This window comes from Chenopodium quinoa, unplaced genomic scaffold (assembly GCF_001683475.1).
Source record: "Chenopodium quinoa cultivar QQ74 unplaced genomic scaffold, ASM168347v1, whole genome shotgun sequence".
Lineage (NCBI taxonomy): Eukaryota > Viridiplantae > Streptophyta > Magnoliopsida > Caryophyllales > Amaranthaceae > Chenopodium > Chenopodium quinoa.
This window is the reverse complement of record NW_018742287.1, coordinates 1,832,844-1,853,672: the sequence shown is the minus strand read 5'-3', so window position 1 is coordinate 1,853,672 and position 20,829 is coordinate 1,832,844. Positions and strand designations below refer to the sequence as shown.

The following is a 20,829-nucleotide window of genomic DNA, read 5'->3' as shown; positions in this document are numbered from 1 at the left end:
TTTGCTTCTAAACTTTATTCTCCTTTAGCCAACATTCTTCAATGAGTGAACTAACCATGATATCACATGTCCAAGAAGTAGTGATATGCTAAATAAATTTCTATAATATACTTCTTAATTGGAACATTTCCATTCTTTTACCTTTCGACTATATGAGGTAGTTTCTAATCAATTGAAATTGGTTCATTTAATTGGAAACTTTTGTCGTTCATAACAACTTTAGCATATAAGTAGTTTTAGGACTTAGAGCTAGTAACTTGCTTGCATTTTTTAGCCTATAACTCCTTAATGCTATCCCCATATATTCGTAAACCTTTTCCTTTTGAGCCACTTAGAACATTTCTTTTGGGTTCAAAATAATACTTTGCTTAATGGCTTTAAGCACTGTTCATAATTTTTCTAAGTCTATTCAATCATCATTCATAATAAAGTTTAATCAACTATTTAACTTCATATGAAATGGATGAAGAATAATGTCATTTGATCAACTTTTGATCATAGAGACTTCCAATCACTTTCTTATATTCAATCACATTGAAGATAAGAGATTTCATTGGATGTTCATACTTGTCCTTTTAGAGGGTTTATACCTCCCATCTCATTATATCCCTTGAAACACTTTTCAAAATGAAGATGGTGTTGGCGTTTTACTCAAACATTTGAATTGAAGAAAACCAACTTAGACATGTGACATAGGTTTTTGAAACTTGCCTTTTAGAACCACCTTAGCAAAATTGGAATATAGGTTTACGGATTATCTTTTAACATTTTGAGAACGTTTCTCAACTTTATTTTCAATCAAGGAGATTATATAATCATAAAACTAGAATATATATGTTACTTAATAAATGCAAAATTCAACTATGTTTATCTTTAAAGCACCTAAATTTAAGCTATAGGTAACTTTAACACTTTATTCAAAATAATTGTCCCATTTGAATTAAGTGATTCCAAGATCCTTTATTTGTGTAATATTTGACCGGACTGAGGCCCTACCATCAAGCATTACATTTTCAAGGTAAGTAAACTCTTTACTAATTGTAACTCGTGCAACTCTTGGTTGAATAATTAACCATCTCATGTTTAATTATTACCCTTTGCTCCAAGGTTCTAAACGCTTTAGGTAACCTTGTTAAGCACAACCAATTAAATGTGTAGAACGTAATCTACCCCAAATTACCTAAGATAACAAGTGACACCCTGCTGAGGCAGACCCATCACTCACAATCGAAGGGTTGTTGGGTATCTAATTGGAAAATCAATCTCAATATTTCCGGGACCTAGATTTATTATATTGTGATTAATTTAGTGAACTCTAGCACATCATCATCAACATCAATAAAAGCTAGCATGCATAATCTACTGAATGTATAAACAAGACATAGTATGGCCCCTAATCCTAAGAAACTAATAAAGTAAATGCTCTCACTTGAATCTTCATGGATCACCATCCCTTATTCACCTTGGGCCTTCACTTTATGGACTTCTTGGATTAACTGCAACCTGTAACTCTACTCTAATCTATTTACTATTTAAATAAAATAGATAAAATTACAAAATACTTAATCAGTACGCAGACCGTACTTAAATTACAAAAATACATCACGATGCACAGATCATATTTAGTAATATACTGGGTCATACTAGTCATTATATAGCAACATAATATCACTTATTATAAAACGACCACATAATAAATATCACGTAAACATGCTTGCCTAAACTACAACATCGAATGTTCAAAATTAAGGAAACACGGTACCAAAAATATCTCAGATTTTAATCTATAATTAGATAATATCACATATTATTCATGACCATCTTTATAATATCATATATTTTAAATTAGGCATGAGATAGAATGAAATCTTATATTAATCTTAAAAGATAAATCATATTTATCTTTAGAGATATCCTAACAAATTTAGGAGATTCTATCCTAATTACTAGCCAATCACATAATTTTAAATCAATTATATCCTAAAATAATTATGAGATAATCAAATTATTAAATCAATTATTATCCATATGGAATCTTTTGCTCAAAATATCCTAACAACCTTAGCAAAATTAACAACCTTAATTTTGAAAACTTATCAAATTGACAACTTTTAAATTTGACATTATCTTTTAAAATAAAAACTGATTTTAATTTGGAATTTTAAAATTTTTTTTTTTGAAAAAAATTTCGTGCACCAGCCACCGTGGTAAGGCCAGCCTAAGCCGACCACGGTGGCCGTACACTTGGCGGTGTACGATGTCGAAGCAGCGGTGCAGCAACAGCGGCAGTAATTAAACAGTGCTGCCGTTTTCTCTCGGACCCCTACACCCCCGCCCTTGCCCTCCCTCTTGGACCACCACTGGAGGCAGCCACTGTGGCTGCGCCACCCAGTCGTGCTTCCGCCTAAAATCAGTCTTTAAACCCTTTTTTTTTATTTCAATTTTTGTTAACAACTTTTGTTAAATAAAATTAATGTGACCCATGATGAATTAAAACATAACTTTTATGCTTATTCATCTAATTAAAATTAAATTCACAATCTAATTTTAATTTCTACAGTTCTTCATGAAAAATAATCCCCAATTTTATAACTCTTAAATTAAATCATTGATCGTGCAAAATTCACAATTTATACATGAAATCAATTAGATTAAATTCATGAAGCATAAAACAATCGAAATTATTCAAACCATAGAACAAATCATCCAAATTTAGGGTTTAAGGTTTCAAAAATTTCGAACTAGGGTTTGGGGGGTCGAAATTTTCGAACCAAATAGGGCAAGAAACTGTCCAAATTTTGAAGAAAACATGAGCAAATTTAACATCTTTAATGATTCCATATGTTAAATCACCATTTAAAATAATAATTTACCCATAACTAAAGTATTCTCCCTCTTAATTGAATTAAAATTTGTCGACAACAAAGAATTATGATCAATATGTGTACATGAATTAGGCTAACTGATACCACTGTAGGACTTTAGATACTATAAGAGGAATTGCATGAATCGTATTCATAAGCATCTAAAACAAGATCTATGCATAACACACAAATAACACATAATTATACCTTTGAAGCGTGATTCCACGAGTCTTTAGATGGGATTTTTCCGCGGCTTTTTATTTAGCTTCTTTGGGTTTTGTTAAGTGTTTTAGTATGGTTTAGGATTAGTTTTTCCTAAGCTTATATTTAAGATAAGATTCTTATTAAATCCTTAGAAAAGGATGTAGCAGTATGTAGGAGCAATTAGGTAGTTTTAGTTTTCTTCCTTTTTAGTTTAGTTTAGTTTTCTTTTCATATCATATCAAGATTCATTAGTTTATTATAATATTATTATTCTTCTTAATTATTACTTTTGATTATGTTTTCTTTAATTGCTTTGAGTAGCTTAGTTTAGATTTTAATATGTGTGAGTAGTTTATTTTCTAGGGTTGTGGGGATCCATAAATAATATGAAGGGGTAATTTACTATTATTGATTGTTAATGCTTTGGTTGATTTCCTATTGATTGAATTAATGCTATGCAATTAGATTAGGCTAGGTTTAATTGTATGAGTTATGCAATACTGATTCGAGATTCGAGAGATGAGAATTGATGTTTAGGCTTAGTTTCAATAGGCAAGTTAATTTATAAATGGTTAAGTCAAGATTCGAGAGATGCGATTTAATACCGGTAGATTAATTTTGTGATTGTAATACGTAGCGAAAGCCCTTTATGATCTGATTAATTAATGCATTGATAATTGATTGTTGTGTTTTACCCAGGAATATTATTTATTGGTGAACCTATACCCTAGGCCTTTTATTATCGATTTCCTCCCTTATTCAATTTGCCTTAGTTTATTTATTTTCCTTTAGTTTAATTCTCATAAAAACAAATTGGCTACTTGATAATTTAGATTATATTAATTAATTAGGAATAGAAAGACTTGTTTCCCTGTGGATTCGACCCTACTTCCCTATCTATTTTAGTTAGTGGTTTTAGGAATTACTTGTGAATATGTGATACGACTTTAGCCTGTCAGCACGTATTCAATTTTTTTTTTTTCAAGATGATTGAATTTAATTGCAAGTATGAGTCAAATTATACGAGCAAAACCGGGTTTCTCATGGTCTCACCTTGATCAAGGGCTAAATTGTTCATTTTCATTACTTAAGCGAGGGTATGTTCGTCCATTTATTTAAGTACGGCGCATTACCTAGTAAAATGCAAACGCTGTTTAGCTTTTCACTTTAGTAATTCTAGGATATAGTTGTCATTTGACTAAAATTTCTCAACAATTGATACTTTAAGTGTCGGATAGAAAATTTAAACCTTTTAGAAATTATAATTGTTGATTATAACAAGTTTATTGAATCAATTTTCTACCAAATAGCCAAAATAGTGAATCACAAACTATTGAGTGCGACTACTGTTTGTGCTGCACTCCTTTTTCTTTTCCCTTCTCTTTCTCTCTCCTTCCCTTCCCTTCTCTTTCTCTCCCCTCTGCTCTCCTTTTTTCCAATCAAAATCAAAAATTCACAATTGCATAAAATAATCACAATTAATCCAAAAAGGGGGTATTATTTCGAAGTTTGCTATTGAACCAAAATTGATGATTTGCTCTGTTTGAAAGCAGATGATAGATGCGAAGGTTTGGTGGAGGAGGAGGCATTCGCTGGTGGTGGGGGTGTTCGCTGGTGGTGGGGCGTTGTCGTTCGCTGGTGGTGGAGATGTTGTTGGGCTGCTGGTTTGCGTGGTTAGGCTGGGCTCTGGCGTGGCTGCGGTAGGATGAAGAGAGAGTGGTGGTGGTTGTGTTGGTGGTGGGTGGGGGCTGCGGCAGGAAGCAGAGAGAGTGTGGTGGTGTCGTGGTGATTGTGTTGGCGATGATAGGATTAGAAAAGAGAGAAAGAAATCTTGGCAGATTTTGGGCTCTTGGATGATATGATTTTGCCCATTATTTTGTGAAGAAGAATGAGGAGTAGAGAGAAAGTGGGAAGGAAGTAAAAAATATATTATACATGTTAATCATATTAGCTAATAAATAACGCATATTAGCCATTAAAATTGACATATCAGTCAATTGATGTATGATATTAGTTAACATTAGGGACATAACATACATTGATAAAAACGTATCAGCCATCAAAAGGAATATATTAGCCAATAAAAGATATATATCAACCAACAAAAGGTACTTATCAGCCAATAGAATGAACATATCAACCAACAAATAAAGCATATCAGCCAACAAAATGATGAAATCAGCAAACAAAAGCAACATGTAAGCCAACAAAATAAACATATCAGCTAACAAAATGAAACATATAAGCCAACAATTAAAATATTCATATCAGCCAACAAAATAAAGATATATATAAGCCAACTAAAGAAACATATAAGCCAACTGATGTCTGATAGCAGCCAACAAAAAGGAATATATCAAAAATTTTATAAAAAAAAAAACATATCAGCCAACAAAAGGAATATATTAGCCAACACAAAAACCATATCAGCCAACACATGAAACTCAGCCAACAAATGAAACATATCATCCAACACTTGAAACTCAGCCAACAAGTGAAATGTATCAGCCAACCTCTCGCACGCAAATTTTCGTGTGGAAGTCCGCACCCAATACCTTCTCATAGTGAATTTATATAGCCAACCCTCTACGTTATTCAATTCATCAAAAGATTCAAAACCCTCCTTACAAAACCGAGCTTAAAATACTGGAGTAATATTTGAATTGTTGTGTTCTTAGTTTCCAGCTATTCATTGTCCCTCTATGTACTTGTTACCTTGTTAGGGCTATTCAATTTCGGATATCGAATCCAATCCAAAATTTTGGATATTAGAAAATTGCGGGCCGGAGGGATCACCTGATTTTCAGATCGGGTCACTGAAATTCTCAAAAAAAAAAAATTGGGTTGGATCATCGAATTTTCGAACGCCAATACTTACGAACTTCATTTTTTTTTTGTTTTTTAATAAACACAACATCATGTTCGTCTTTAGCAACCAAACCTTACAAATTAGAATCAAAGATGAAGTCAATGGGCTTAGCCACTTTCTTAACTTTAATTTCTTCTATCACTCGGACTTTTCTTTGGGCTTTTCATTGGTCGTTCAACACTCAAAAGTCAAAACAAACCATCATCAAACACTCAATCTCAATCTGTTAGTCTATCAGTGTCAATCAATACCTCCCTTGTTCCTCATTTCTTTCATTTGCCTCTAAATCTCTAATTACACGAAATTACTACTCCCTAATTACAAATTAATAAGTTTTTATTAACTAATTCTCTAATAAGGTACTGTCTTTCTTCTGTATAATTTCTTTTTTATTTGAATAATTGCAATTTTTGTTACTCCGTTTTTCTTGCAAATGGGGGTATATTGTTAATTGTTCAATTTTATGAAATGTACTTAAAATTATTAAATTCATTATCAATAATTTAATTTCAGAATTGTGGAAGAAATTATCAATAATGGCGAGGCCGGGTAAAAGAAGAAGAGGAAGGCCCCGTAAATACCCTGTTCCACAATATCCTCCTGAGTTTTTCAAAATTTATCTACCAGAACACAATTCTAAGCAATTGGTAATTTTTCTATTTTCATTTATATTGGATACATTTTAATACTGTATTTATTTATCAGTGATTTTTTTTTACTCATTTGATTCATGCATGCTGCACAAATTATATACCAGTTCGTACAGATTAATGCTTGCATGATTAGGAAATGGCTAAGCTAGCTTAATTTAACCTACTGCGTAAATTACACATATATGACGTTATACTATTATCCTACATTTTAAATAGTTAAGCTTCAAATTAAACTTAATCAACTTCTTAAAGGACCTTTACTTCTGTGGATATAGTGTTAGTTATGAAGGACTCTGTCTTCACCTGTGGTGCCCAACTAAACACTAACTTCAAATGTACAGTATAAAGTATTGAAGACTATGTTTGTGTTACGAAGAATAGATAATGGGATCCACATATATGCCCCAGAAAATATTATGTCTTATGATTTGGCTAAAAGCATGGTGGAATCATCATTATGTAAGCGGGAAGGATCTTAAATTTTTTTGTGGCATTGCTTTGTGTCAATATTGAAAACTATGTAAACAGCCAATAGAAAGGCATGATTATTAGATGTAAGTTATGTAGTGTTGCTTCCCTCCTTACAGCTATGTACTTATGTTGTAGGCCGTGTAGGCGTTGTGGCTCCCCCTTGATGCATATTAATCTATAAAAAGGAAAAGAATGAATTGTGAGAACTGATTTAGAACTTGAATTGGTTCATCTTACAGGTAATACCTCCTGGTTTTATAAGGAATTTCAGAGAGAAGACTCCATAATCTTGAAAAGCTTAAAAGGAGAAGTTTGGAATGTGGATCTGGAAAAGGAAGGAGGCCAGTTACTTATGAAAAAGGGTTGGGAAGACTTTGTGACAGGCACTTCAGTAGCGCGAGGAGTGTTTTTGGTCTTTACATACAAAGGGAATTCCGTGTTCGTTGTCAAAATATTCAGTATCAATGGATGTGTGAAGGAGGATGAACCTATGGGCACCAATGATCAGCCTCATGTGACATTGAAGCAGGAGCCAAACTTTGATGAAAATTATAGCCATCATACTGATGTCTGAGAATATATATTTAGAAAGAAGCACGAAAATAGAGCAGATGTCTCAAGGTTAGTTACTTTTTAAAGAAGCCTATCCTTTATTATTTTTTTGCCCATTCAACTCATCATGCTTATTATCTCGAAGAACATTCAGATACGCATGAAGTAATGACAAGAGGTGTTTCAGAAGGATACATTGATTCAAAGAGGATACGATTTACAAGTGTTAATAAGGGAAAGATATATGAATTGGTAATTATTTTTATATATGTTTGCATTATAGTTTATACTGCCTTTTTCTGTTCATTAAGCTTCCGTTTTTCGTCCAATATTTTATAGTATCAAATGTATACATTAATTATGACACATTTATGTAGGCATGCTAAGAGTAAAATGTTCCAAGAAGATGAAGGGTATTATGTGATAATCTCTGTTATGAACTGTATAATACAAAGTTAGAAAAATAAATAACTAAAGCTGAAATGATCAGGCAATTCTTTTTATGTCCTTTTGAACCTTGCAATACATATTTACATGTGTTCACATGTATGGTGTCCCACATTCGAGAAATTATTGACATATAAGCTTGAGAAATTATTCCCTGCTCTTTTGCATGGACGTTTTTCCAAAGTGAGCCAATTTTGGCAAATATTAACCAAAATGGTTGCGTGGCAAAAGTATTTACCAAACTAAGCTTCCAGGCTAAAACGCTGTCTCGGTCAGCGTTTTATGCCTGGTTTTTTTTTTAAAAAAAATCAACCTAAAAACGCTGTCTGGGACAGCGTCTTTGTTGTTGACTTTTTTTTTTTAAAATTTTTTGTAATTGCCTTTTATTTATAAAAATGTTTTTTTTAAAAAAAAACAGTTATACCAAAGACGCTGTCCCAGACAGCGCTTTATGTACAAACTTCCTTGTACCTAAAACGCTGTCTCAGACAGCGTCTTATTTTCAACCTAAAACGCTGTCTGGGACAGCGTTTCTCTGCTGGTGTGCAAAACAGCAGCAGAATCAGCCTTTTTCCACTGATCTGCCACTTTCTTCTGCCCCCACCCTCCACCCCCTGCCATGATTCTTGCCACCACAATCCACCATCAACCCCCACCATCGACCACCATCTGCCACCACTTTTGACCTCCAACAACACTTCAACCAGCTCCACCACCAACCCCAACCATTCTTCAACCGTCGATAACCACCCACCACAACCAACAACACTAAAACCACCATGAACAACCACATTAACCACCACGGGCCATCCTTTCTTCCCCATTTTCGATTATGGATTCCAAATGTCTGTTGTTTAATGTACATTAGCCCTGAAGGATCTATTTTGACTGACATATATCCGATTTGGATAAATAAGCAAACAAAACTTCAAAACACAAACAGATTCATTCAACCAGCATGTCTTATATTGATAATGCAATCGTTATATACAGCATTCCAGGAAAAAGGACAAAACAATGATACAATACGTTCACTACTCATCAATTTGGTGTAACCCTTCCCTAGCCTCACTCTCGTCCCTTCGTCTTGGACGACGCCGAGTGTAATGGTGGTGAATGGGTTCCGGCGCGGGGGGGGGGGGAGTGAGCTGGCTGGACGATGCGTCCTCCTGGGTTCTAAAGGGTGCAGAACTGTGGAAGATGTACTCCTCTGCCTCTGTGTGCGACGTAGGATCACCTCCACTGCTACTCTGGCCGGGGTCGAACCGCGAATGGATGGAGTGACCATCATCACCGTCCCGCTGTTGGATGAGATGACCGTGACCATGTATGCGTAAGGAAGTCGCGGACATATCTCGCATCCGCTGGACCTGGGCTCTGGTGGGTCCGTCTGTAAGGGCGAGGGACAGTGCATCATACATCGCCACCATATCCGCCGCCTGTAGTAATCATCGATCAGTCAAGTACATGATATTTAAAAAAGTTAAAAAATGAGGATGATAAGTATAGTAAAAGAAACTCACATATCCGCTAATGACGTCATGTGCCGGGTGGTAATGGGTGGACAGTGGTGTGTAGCTGGGGTTGATGAAACGGCGTGTGATAAGCCTGTACCACACCATGTACGGATTGTCATGATCCATAACGCCCTGAATGGGATAACCCTGAACGACATGACCCAACCGCTGGCTCCCATAACTGAAGATACTGCCAATGCTCCAGTGCCCAGTTTGTCTCCGTCTTTCCCCGACGGTCAATGTCGTGAAGGCGCACGACAGTGTCACAGTTCTGGGGAATAGGCTGCTGCAGTCCGAACTGTCGCATGACGCGGTCAGGTAGGTGACTCTCCACAACCTCGAAACAGATCAGGGGGACCCGGGCACGCCACTCTCCCTGATGCTCCAGTAGATGTGCAGGCATGACATCTACCAACTCCGGTACATACGGATCCCATGTGATCTGCAATAACACATCCTAAATAAGTTAGTCCACAATCAGTATACACAGTACCTAAATGATTACAAATGTCTTCAGAGTTTGTACCTAATCCTCAGTGAGTCGATCAAGGGCGTCTCGGTAGTATGGGAGACCCGTCGCCGCATGTGCCTGTGTGAGTCTGGGGACCATCCACCTGGGGCAACAAATTTGGTAAGTATGTTTACAAAATGAAATCGTATATGGGAAAAAAATGACAATTGTTACAAACCTGCAACCGTAAGCCTCATCAGCTGCAGGGCGAGGCGGAGCGATGTACGGCTCATACTGGTCATCCTGGTCCTGCTGCCCCGGACAATGTACAGCAGGCTTACCTGGTCTTCCTACGTGGATGTGCTCCCAAGCCCATAGCTTCAATAGCAAAACACATAACTATGTTAAATATGACATTACTCATTGCATAATTCGCTTGTGATAATATACGTAGTATACCTGAAGCACAAACAGAGGTCCTCCAATTGTTCAAAACCTAATAATTATCAACCATTGTCAACAATTTTCAACAAAACCAACAACAACAATTCAACATTATCCAAACTATTATCAACACTAACAATATCAACACTAACAATTCAACAATTACCAACACTAATAATTCAACAATACCAACACTAACAATTCAACATTTTTAACACTAACAACTCAACCTCATCAACATTTTAACCCAATTCCAAAAAAATTAGAAATCACCAACATAAACCCTAGAATTTAAAACACAAAGAAAGTTGAATGAATACCTATTTCAGGGTGAGGGGAGTGTATAGTGGGCTACACGGAGGGCGACGGTGGAGGTGGCGGCGCCGGCGGCGGTCTACACGGAGGAGCACAAGTATGAGAGAGAGGGGGATTAAGTTAGAGTTTGGGAAAGAAGGGGTTTGAGAATGAAGGAGGAGGAAATGAAATCAAATACGCTGTTGGAGGGAAAAAAAAACAACAGAAACGCTGTTTCAGACAGCGTTTCATTAATAACCTTAAACGCTGTCTGAGACAACGTTTATAGTTAAGCGTTAAACGCTGTCTGGGACAGCGTCTTTGGTATAACTGTTTTTTTTTAAAAACATTTTTATAAATAAAAGGCAATTACAAAATTTTTTTAAAAAAAAGGTCAACAACAAAGACGCTGTCCCAGACAGCGTTTTTAGGTTGATTTTTTTTTAAAAAAAAACCCTGGCATAAAACGCTGACCGAGACAGCGTTTTAGCCTGGAAGCTTAGTTTGGTAAATACTTTTGCCACACAACCATTTTGGTTAATATTTGCCAAAATTGGCTCACTTTGGAAAAACGTCCCTTTTGCATGTCTTTTATAAGTAACACCTCTTGTTACTCATGAGGGGTGAGTCTTGTTTTAGTTTTTAGCTGGTTTTATTGATGTTTCGTTGAATAGTAAAAAGAGTTCTATTCGCTTTGTCTCGGGAAACTCCATGTTTTAAATGTTCATTACCTCAAAATTGGTGTCATATCAATCATTAATACCCCCGAGACACACCCTATACAATCTACCCCACGATACAACCCAACGATTAGTGAAAAGGTTCATCATAGTTATGAATTGGGCAAGGTTCTTTCTATCATGTCCCTTTGTGTTTACCTGTATCAAATATTCTTGAATGCTAATAAAAAGTGTCAAATTTGATGAAATCTAAGAAATACTTTAAAGGAGAATCTAAGCAAAACTCTCTAGAATCTAGGTTCTCCCATAAATGAGGCAATAATTCTGTTTATACTCATCCAAAACAAAGGGGGCGGAAAGGACAAAAATTCAGCCCTAAAACAGATTGGCACGGACGTGCCAAACATCGCACGTCCTGGAAGTGGGGCCTGGCACAAACGTGCCACGTACGGCACGGGCGTGCAACCTAGGTAGAAACTTCAACGCATCCAACAGCAATCTTGCACGGACGTGCCACCATCCTGCCAACCGTGCAACCTTCACAGAACACTTTGCCAACTTTCAAACTTCCTTGCACGATTGTGCCAAGTATTGCACGACCGTGCAGAGCTCCCAGGAGGTCTTCAAATGAACTTTAAGCTTTACCAAGGATACCTCGTGCCCTCAACCTCGTAGCCAACCATCGGGAAGTCTCATAGTGCCCAAAATATACCTGAAAATGCAACAAAACACTAACAAACACGTGAAGCATGAGATGTAAGAGGAACGTGTGGGATTAGAGCAATAAGTGGGCAAAATCGCTTGATTTGGATAATAAATAGGCATAAAATCACTCTAAAACCGCGTAATAAAGCAAGCTATCAAATCCCCCCAAGCTGGACTTTTGCTAGTCCTCGAGCAAAACCATGAATGAAGAGAAGAAGCAAACACTACAAAGACTAACATAATACGGCAAGGCTTTGAAAATCACATCAAGTCTCAAAGTGGGAAAATGCTCGATTCGGACTCACAAGAATAGATAAATGCCAAAGAATACTAGCCTTTCTCAAATAAACGATGGAAACACGATCTAAGATGCCCATGGTTGAAAGAAACAAATCTAAGCCAAGCATAGAGAGCTAGTGACTCATTCTCCACCCTAGTCCCATTTAAAACGGTCCGCGTTCTCCCCACTAGTATCAAATCATCCCTCTAGTTGGCTCCTCATGGTTCCACGAAGGAACCGGAAAAAGATTCAAAATTTGAGGAAATAATAAGGTTATCCCGACATCTCAACTATGCATGCTCTCTCCATAGGATTGAAATCCATCTCCCTCCACCGGTCTTTTGACCACCCACCTCTAAAATCTAAGGGTATTTACAAGGGTTGTAATGTCTTGGCAATGGGTAAAAGTAGGGAAATTCATTTGAAAATTTGGAGGTAAATCCTAAGTGAAGCGAAAGAGCTGCCAACTCTCAAAAACAAGATTTAGGAAAGCGAACCAAATCTCAAATGAACAACCATCAAACTTGATTTTGTTACATTACCACCCTTATTCAACAATTCTCAAAACATATTTTTTTTTTCTTTTCTTTTTTTCTTTTTTTTTTAAAGGCTTATCTGATGTCCTTGCCTTTTTTTACTATGGACGGCTTTTTCAATGAAAGACAAATTGATATTCACATTGCATTCTTTTTCTTTTTCAAGTCTTTCTTGCATATTCACATTCACGCTCAACCTTCAACTTTTACTTAAACCAATTATCAAAACATATCTTGTTCATATTCAATATGCTCAAAACATTAACCTCACAAGCCAATTGCTTCACTAACTAAAGGGCCGGTAAAACATTGGTCATTAAGTTTGTAATGTGGTTGAAACAAGAAAGGGAAATATAAGGCTCAAATTGGTTAGCAAGTAGGTTGATGCAAATTAGAAAATCAATTTGTAACTAAATAAAAAGAAGTAAAAATGAAAATGAGAAAAATGCCCTTTTCCTCCTCTAAAGGTGTTAGGTCGCGATCTCGGGAGCTAGAAATCAACACAAAGATTAAGACTTGCATATTCAAGGATCCTAAAAGTGCCGCACAATAAAGTGATGAAGGCTAAAAGAATAAGGACCTCACAAGGGATAGAAAGTAAGCAAATACCAACCAAAGGGTTCAAATCCACTATAGGGAGCAACTCCATCTTACCACAATCCACGAACTAAGGGTTCAAATGATCTCAAAAGTTCTAACCTTGCTACCTTAGCTAAGATTCGTCTAAATCAGCCAAAGGGACTCTTAAACCGTGTAATCCATCATTGAATTAAGAAATAACAAGCATTCTAAGGCGCATCATCATAAGAATCGAGTCCAAATGTATGAACAAAAATCCAAAACCAAACATATCATCTTGCCATATCATGCTTGACACAAGGAAAATCAAAATAAAAGAAAGAGGAAGAAATAAAAAAGGTTCACAAAAAGGCATATAGATTCAATCAAATCCCAATCGTCAAACAATGATCGTTCGATATCAACATCAACGATCCTAGGTCCCTTAATTAGAACCAAAAACAAACAACCTCGAACCATTCAACTTCATCCTATACTAACCTAGACTAAGCACACCAAAAGAAAGAAAAATAAGGGAAAGATCTCACCAACTGTCTCTTGAAGGTAAAATAAAGCAACCATCCTATTTGTCAAGGCTTCGTGTGTTGCTTGAATATTTTATGTTTTTTTTTAGAAAAGCAAAACCAAAGCAAAAACCATTAGTGAACAACAACCGCAAAGCATGTAAACCACCCCCCCAAGCTAGTATAAACATTGTCCTCAATGTTAGACATCAAGGACAAACAAAGAAAAATGGGAGGGAATAGAGGGGTACCACTGACTAGGGCCGCCTTGGGAGCTAGAACCTCCCGGAAATAGATGGCGGTAAGCGGACAGAAGTCCGCAAGCTCGTCACGAAGACTATCGAAACTAGACCTCATGGTGGTGAAGGCTAGCGTCATGTCCTCATTGGACTTCCGGACGCCCTCAAAATTGGTGCGGAGGCCTTGGAACTTTTGTTGTAGTTCATTGAATCGCTGCTCATAGTTAAAAGAGATGTCGGCCTCCGGCATTTGAAAGTTGAACCCCTCTTCATGTTGCTACTCTTTGTTGTTGGTGGTGTTGTTGTTGCTGGTCTTGGGGCTGCTCCTCCCCTTGATCTTGATCATCATCATCTCCTTCATAAACAATCTCACCCTCGGGAAGCCAAGTGAAATCAGGTATAAAAATCCAATTATTAAGCTCATAGATGACAGTTTTCTCAGGATTGGGAAGATAGGCATAAGACTTTTCCATGACGAGCCATAAATAACAGTTTTCCCAATCGGTCTCCTTCAACCAATGCATGGCTTTTAGAGATTGGATATCTAGCCTTGTTGGCCCCAGAAGGATCTCCTCACCTGTAAAATCAAGATCAAAGAAAACAACAATAATAGAACTCATACCTCCAATGGTAATCACCCCACCCCCCTGTGGCAACATCCTCTAGGTGGTCAACCAACCAGGCCCCTAAGTCAAGGCTCCCATCCCCCTCACTTAGATGCCAAAGAAAAAGTAGCTCCCAGCTAGAAACTACTCCCGAGCTACCCCCCCTAGCAAATATAGTGTTGGCTATTAGCCTTTGTGCAAGTCGGAATGCGGGGTGGACAATGGATGTGGCTTTGTCCGACCTAGGGTTCCTAACGGGTAGACCGGTTATCTTTTGCCAAAAGTCACCGGCGAAGTAGTGCTTAGAGGCCTTTCCTTTGGTCCAAATTTTCCATCAGTAGGCAACATAAAGGCTCGGTTGACTTGGTCTATGGTCATCTTGTGGGATTAGTTCATAAGTTGAAAGGTCATATACCTAGGGTTGTTGTTTGTGTCACGGTGGAGATAGAGAGAGGAAAGGAATTCAAGGGTTAATCGCTTATAGGTATGAGCATGCAATTCTAGCCAACTAGAGACTCCCGTATGGAGAAAGAGTTGCCTAACATCGTTTTCAACACCTAAAGCAATGGCAACCTCATGATTATAATAAACTTTGTGGGCCTAATCTTCCTCTTGCTAATCCAGCCATGAAATCCGAGTTATTGAAACTATCCCTAAGGTCTCCACCGGTGGTGGAGCAACAGATGGGGTAGGTTGGGTTCTAGGTCGCTTTGAGGCATTCTTTCTTCTTAACATTGTTAGAAATCAAGCAATAAGACTCAGCACACCAAGAATCAACAAGGACAAACACTAAAAATACCAAAATCTCAAAACCAAAATCACAAAATCTTAGTCCAAAACAACTATTATCAACAATGTACCAACCAATTCAACAATCTATAACAGGGTTAGCAAATAGAAGAAATTCAAAATAAGAAAAAAACACTAAGGGTTGGCGTAAATATATCGACAATGTTATCGGTGAAAACCCGCAAATGAACTCCTCTAGTGCTCCTTTATGCTTGCTAGACTCCCTTGCTAAACCAATTCTTCAAAAGATTGAAACTTAAAAAACCCCCAAATTCAAAATTTGAAGTTAGGATTTTGAAAATTTTGCTTGAATTTTTGGAAGAAAGAGGAAGTAATTTGTTGAAAGTTGAGGAAGATGATGATAGAATATGATTTTAGTGCAGGATTTATGGGTTTTGAGGTGTTTGGAGGGGAGTTTGGAGGTGGAATTCGAAAAGAGGGAAGAGGAGTTCGAAAGGGAGGAAATTGGCATTATAATTGTTCACAATGTCCATAGAGCTTAGTACATTCTGTTAGAATTTTGTGATCTTGGTGCTTGAATATTGACCTTTTCTTGTGCTATTTAATCAGTCTGATCCTAACCGCTTGAAGTAGACAAGAGGCTTCCTTAGGTGTGAAAATACTTTGTGATGTAATTTTAAAACTGAGAAAGCAAGACATGGTTACTAGAAGTAAATGACTGTGTTTCTTCTATGTTTTTTGGTTGTGTTGTAGCTTCCTCTCCTTGATTAAGCGAAAAAAGAGGAACTATTACATGCATGTGCAAAGTTGTTGAGAATATAAGTATATAAGCTACTTACTGCTGCTAAAAACTAGACTTGCAGAACACTTGAGTCAAAGCTTATGCTCAGACAAATCTTGTTTGAATCTTATAAGATTTTAGTGTGAAGACTCTTTCTCATATCTTCGAGGTGATACCTCGCGATTTTATAAAGAATTTTAGTGGGAAGATTGACAAGAATGTTAACTTGAGAAACCTACGAGGAAAAACTTGGAAAATGGAGTTGGAACAGGCTGGATACCTACGTATATATCTTGGTATCGTAGGTATTCTGATTCTAAAATTTGTCTTACCTGAACCATAGCAAGGCTATTAGGAAGGCAAAGCTTTGTATATGGGCCATGGGAAAGGGTTTACTGGGGATTAGCTACCGGATGTTTGAGAAACATGCCGGAGAGGAAGGGCGCAGATGAGATAATCAAGAAAGCCCTTCTTGAGCAGTCTGGTATATTAGTTCTTGATGAAGGCCACACACCTAGAAATGACGATAGCTACGTTTGGAAGGTCTTCTCTGAAGTGAAAACAAAGAAAAGAATCATACTTTTCGGGACCCCTTTTCAGAACAACTTTGCGGAGCTAAACAACACACTTTCTCATATAAGAGAAGTGTTTGGGGATCCTTTTTTGCGCGGGAATCATTTGCAGAGTGGAAGGAAAAATAAGGCAAACAAAAGGGGGTTTTATAATGATACTAGCAAGGTGAATGAAGATAGAAGAATTGAAGACTTAAGGAACCGTCTAAAGCCCTTTGTACATGTTCACAAAGGGGAGATCTTGAGAAAGATTCTTCGCGGGCTATTTCATTCAGTGCTTCTACTAAAGCCCTCTGAGTTGCAGAAGACTTATATCCGGAAATTGGATGTGTTCAAGAGCGGCTTATTGTTAGAATACTTGGTTTCTATTGTCTCCGTACACCCTTCTCTTTTGTACAAATGTGAGCAAGTTTCTGCTTTCATTGACAAGGAAATGTTGGAAAAGCACGAAGCAGACTTGGATGTTAGGGTAAAGATCAAGTTTCTCTTTGAGCTCATCAAGCTCAGCAAAGGGGAGAAAGTTTTGTGTTTAGCCAATATCTGAACCCTTTAACCTTAATTAGAGATCTGCTGAAACTGCACTTCAATTGGACCGAGGGAAATGAATTTTTGTTTATGGAAGGGAAGCAACGCCCAAAGATAAGGCAATCGTTGATAGCGCAATTCAATGATCCCGGAAGTGCGGCAACGGTTCTTCTAGCCTCTACCAAAGCATGTTGTGAAGGGATTCACCTTGTTGGTGCCTCAAGGGTGGTCTTGCTCGACGTTATTTGGAACTCTTCTATTGAAAGGCAAGCCATAAGCAGGGCTTACAGGCTAGGTCAGAAGAAGGATGTCTATGTTTATCACCTCATCACCTCACACTGGAACGAGACAAGTATGAGAGGCAAGTGGCAAAAGAACGTGTGTCTGAGAAAGTTTTTATTTCTTCTGAGGCTGAAGGAGTGCATAATACATGTACATTGTCGATGATTTCAGAGGATCAGATCCTAGAAGATCGGATCCTAGAAGAGATGGTCGAACACGAGAAACTGAAGTGCATGTTTGAGAAGATCATCTACCAGCACTTCTAGGATCCGATCTTCTAGGATCTGATCCTTTGAAATCATCGACAATGTACCTGTATTATGCACTCCTTCAACCTCAGAAGAAATAAAAACTTTCTCAGACACACGTTCTTTTGCCACTTGCCTCTCATACTTGTCTCGTTGCAGTGTGAAGTGATGAGGTGATAAAAATAGACATCATTCTTCTGACCTAACCTGTAAGCCCTGCTTATGGCTTGCCTTTCAACAGAAGGGTTCCAAACAACGTCGAGCAAGACCACCCTTGAGGCACCAACAAGGTGAATCCCTTCACAACATGCTTTGGTAGAGGCTAGAAGAACCGTTGTTGCACTTCCGGGATCATTGAATTGCGCAATCAACGATTGCCTTATCTTTGGGTGTTGCTTCCCTTCCATAAACAAAAATTCATTTCCCTCGGTCCAATTGAAGTGCAGTTTCAGCAGATCTCTAATTAAGGTTAAAGGGTTCAGATATTGGCTAAACACCAGAACTTTCTCCCCTTTGCTGAGCTTGATGAGCTTAAAGAGAAACTTGATCTTTACCCCAACATCCAAGTCTGCTTCGTGCTTTTCCAACATTTCCTTGTCAACGAAAGCAGGAACTTGCTCACATTTATACAAAAGAGAAGGGTGTACCAAGACAATAGAAACCAAGTATTCTAACAATAAGCCGCTCTTGAACACATCCAATTTCCGGATATAAGTCTTCTGCAACTCAGAGGGCTTTAGTAGAAGCACGGAATGAAACAGCCCGCGAAGAATCTTTCTCAAGATCTCCCCTTTGTGAACATGTACAAAGGGCTTCAGACGGTTCCTTAAGTCCTTAATTCTTCTATCTTCATTCACCTTGCTAGTATTAGTATAAATCCCCTTTTGTTTGCCTTATTTTTCCTTCCACTTTGCAAATGATTCCCGCGCAAAAAAGGATCCCCAAACTCTTCTCTTATAAGAGAAAGTGTGTTGTTTAACTCCGCAAAGTTGTTCTGAAAAGGGGTCTCGGAAAGTATGATTATTTTCTTTGTTTTCACTTCAGAGAAGACCTTCCAAATGTGGCTATCCTCATTTCTAGGTGTGTGGCCTTCATCAAGAACTAATATACCAGACTGCTCAAGAAGGGCTTTCTTGATTATCTCATCTACGCCCTTCCTCTCCGGCATGTTTCTCAAACATCCGGTAGCTAATCCCTAGTAAACCCTTTCCCATGGCCCATATACAAAGCTTTGCCTTCCTAATAGCCTTGCTATGGTTCAGGTAAGACAAATTTTAGGTTCAGGATACCTACGATACCAGGATATATACGTAGGTATCTAGCCTGTTCCAACTCCATTTTCCAAGTTTTTCCTCGTAGGTTTCTTAAGTTTACATTCTTGTCAATCTTCCCACTAAAATTCTTTATAAAATCGCGAGGTATCACCTCCAAGATATGAGAAAGAATCTTCACACTAAAATTTTATAGGATTCAAACAAGATTTTTCTGAGCACAAGCTTTGATTCAAGTGTTTTGCAAGTCCAGTTTTTAGCAGCAGTAAGTAGCTTATATACTTATATTCTCAACAACTTTGCACATGCATGTCATAGTTCTTCTTTTTTCGCTTAATCAAGGAGAGGAAGCTACAACACAACCAAAAAACATAGAAGAAACACAGTCATTTACTTCTAGTAATCATGTCTTGCTTTCTCAGTTTTAAAATTACATCACAAAGTATTTTTACTCCTAAGGAAGCTTTTGTCTACTTCAAGCGGTTAGGATCAGACCAGTTATTAAGTAGCACAAGAAAAGGTCAATATTCAAGCACCAAGATCACAAAATTCTAACAGAACGTACTAAGCTCTATGGACATTGTGAACAATTATAATGCCAATTTTTTTTCTACTCAACTTCTAACAACAAATAACACCTAGATAATGAAAAAAAGTCGATTCCTTAAAGTCTTGGTGATATAATATTTTCTTGTAAGCTGCCAAATTTCATACATAAATCCGGCCTAGATATAACAGATAGCTACACCGAAGGCAAAATTTTAGATGTCATATGTACTTTTTAGAATGTAAGTGACGAAATTTGCCTTACACAACATAAAATTTGTCTTACCTGAACCTAATTTTAGATCCATAACACAACATAATGAATATGGAAAAATTTATTCTCAATTTAATCTACTCATACATGAATTCAAACCACTTATGGATGTAAAACAGCCTATACTAGAACTATTGCAAAATGTAAAAATTTAAGTAATAAAAAGAAATTTTTTTACCAATTTCTTTGAGTTGTATTCTGGCAGATAAATCTCGAAGAATCCCGGTAAATCCAGCAAATCATTTATCTTAAAGGGCCTTCCTCTTTTTCGCTTCAACATTGTTCCATCCACAACTCTCGGCTCAGAACGAGGTTGCGAATCATTCACCATTGCTTCATCAGAGTAAGAAGACGTTCCTTGTTCTCGTTTCACCATTGTTTCTAGTCAATTTTGGAGTAGGTCAAGACAATCTTTAAGGAACGGGGAGTAACACTTTTAAATCTTAATCGAAACCCAAAATTCCTACTCAAACTGTATAATTAGAAATAACTTAACAACTCTAATATCACACATTATGATCAAATAAAAAAATCCCCGTCAAATAATAACACATTGCACAATTAATTAAACTTATAACTTTAAAACAGGGCATTAAACTGATTTAGTTAAATTTAACGGTTCTCAATTTTGGCAAAGAATTAAAATGCCCATTATAATATCAATTTCTAACTAAAAAATAGAAAATG

At 37.1% G+C, this 20,829-nt stretch overlaps 1 protein-coding gene and 1 long non-coding RNA gene across 2 annotated transcripts; both read left to right on the top strand.

Moving 5' to 3' along the window:
- The first annotated feature begins 5,841 nt into the window (after window positions 1-5,841).
- On the top strand, window positions 5,842-8,116 carry LOC110685211. The gene is made up of 4 exons (XR_002503962.1): window positions 5,842-6,296; window positions 6,451-6,584; window positions 7,301-7,682; window positions 7,768-8,116. It is a non-coding gene; the product is annotated as an uncharacterized LOC110685211 (long non-coding RNA).
- An 8,646-nt stretch (window positions 8,117-16,762) lies between these two features.
- Window positions 16,763-18,204, top strand: LOC110685193 (SNF2 domain-containing protein CLASSY 4-like; the record flags this gene model as incomplete). Its single annotated transcript, XM_021861676.1, is given in 4 exon segments — window positions 16,763-16,860; window positions 16,862-17,517; window positions 17,520-17,852; window positions 17,855-18,204. Coding segments are annotated over 4 exon segments (1,302 nt in total), but the record flags the coding sequence as incomplete, so codon positions are not given.
- Between the last annotated feature and the right edge of the window lie 2,625 nt (window positions 18,205-20,829).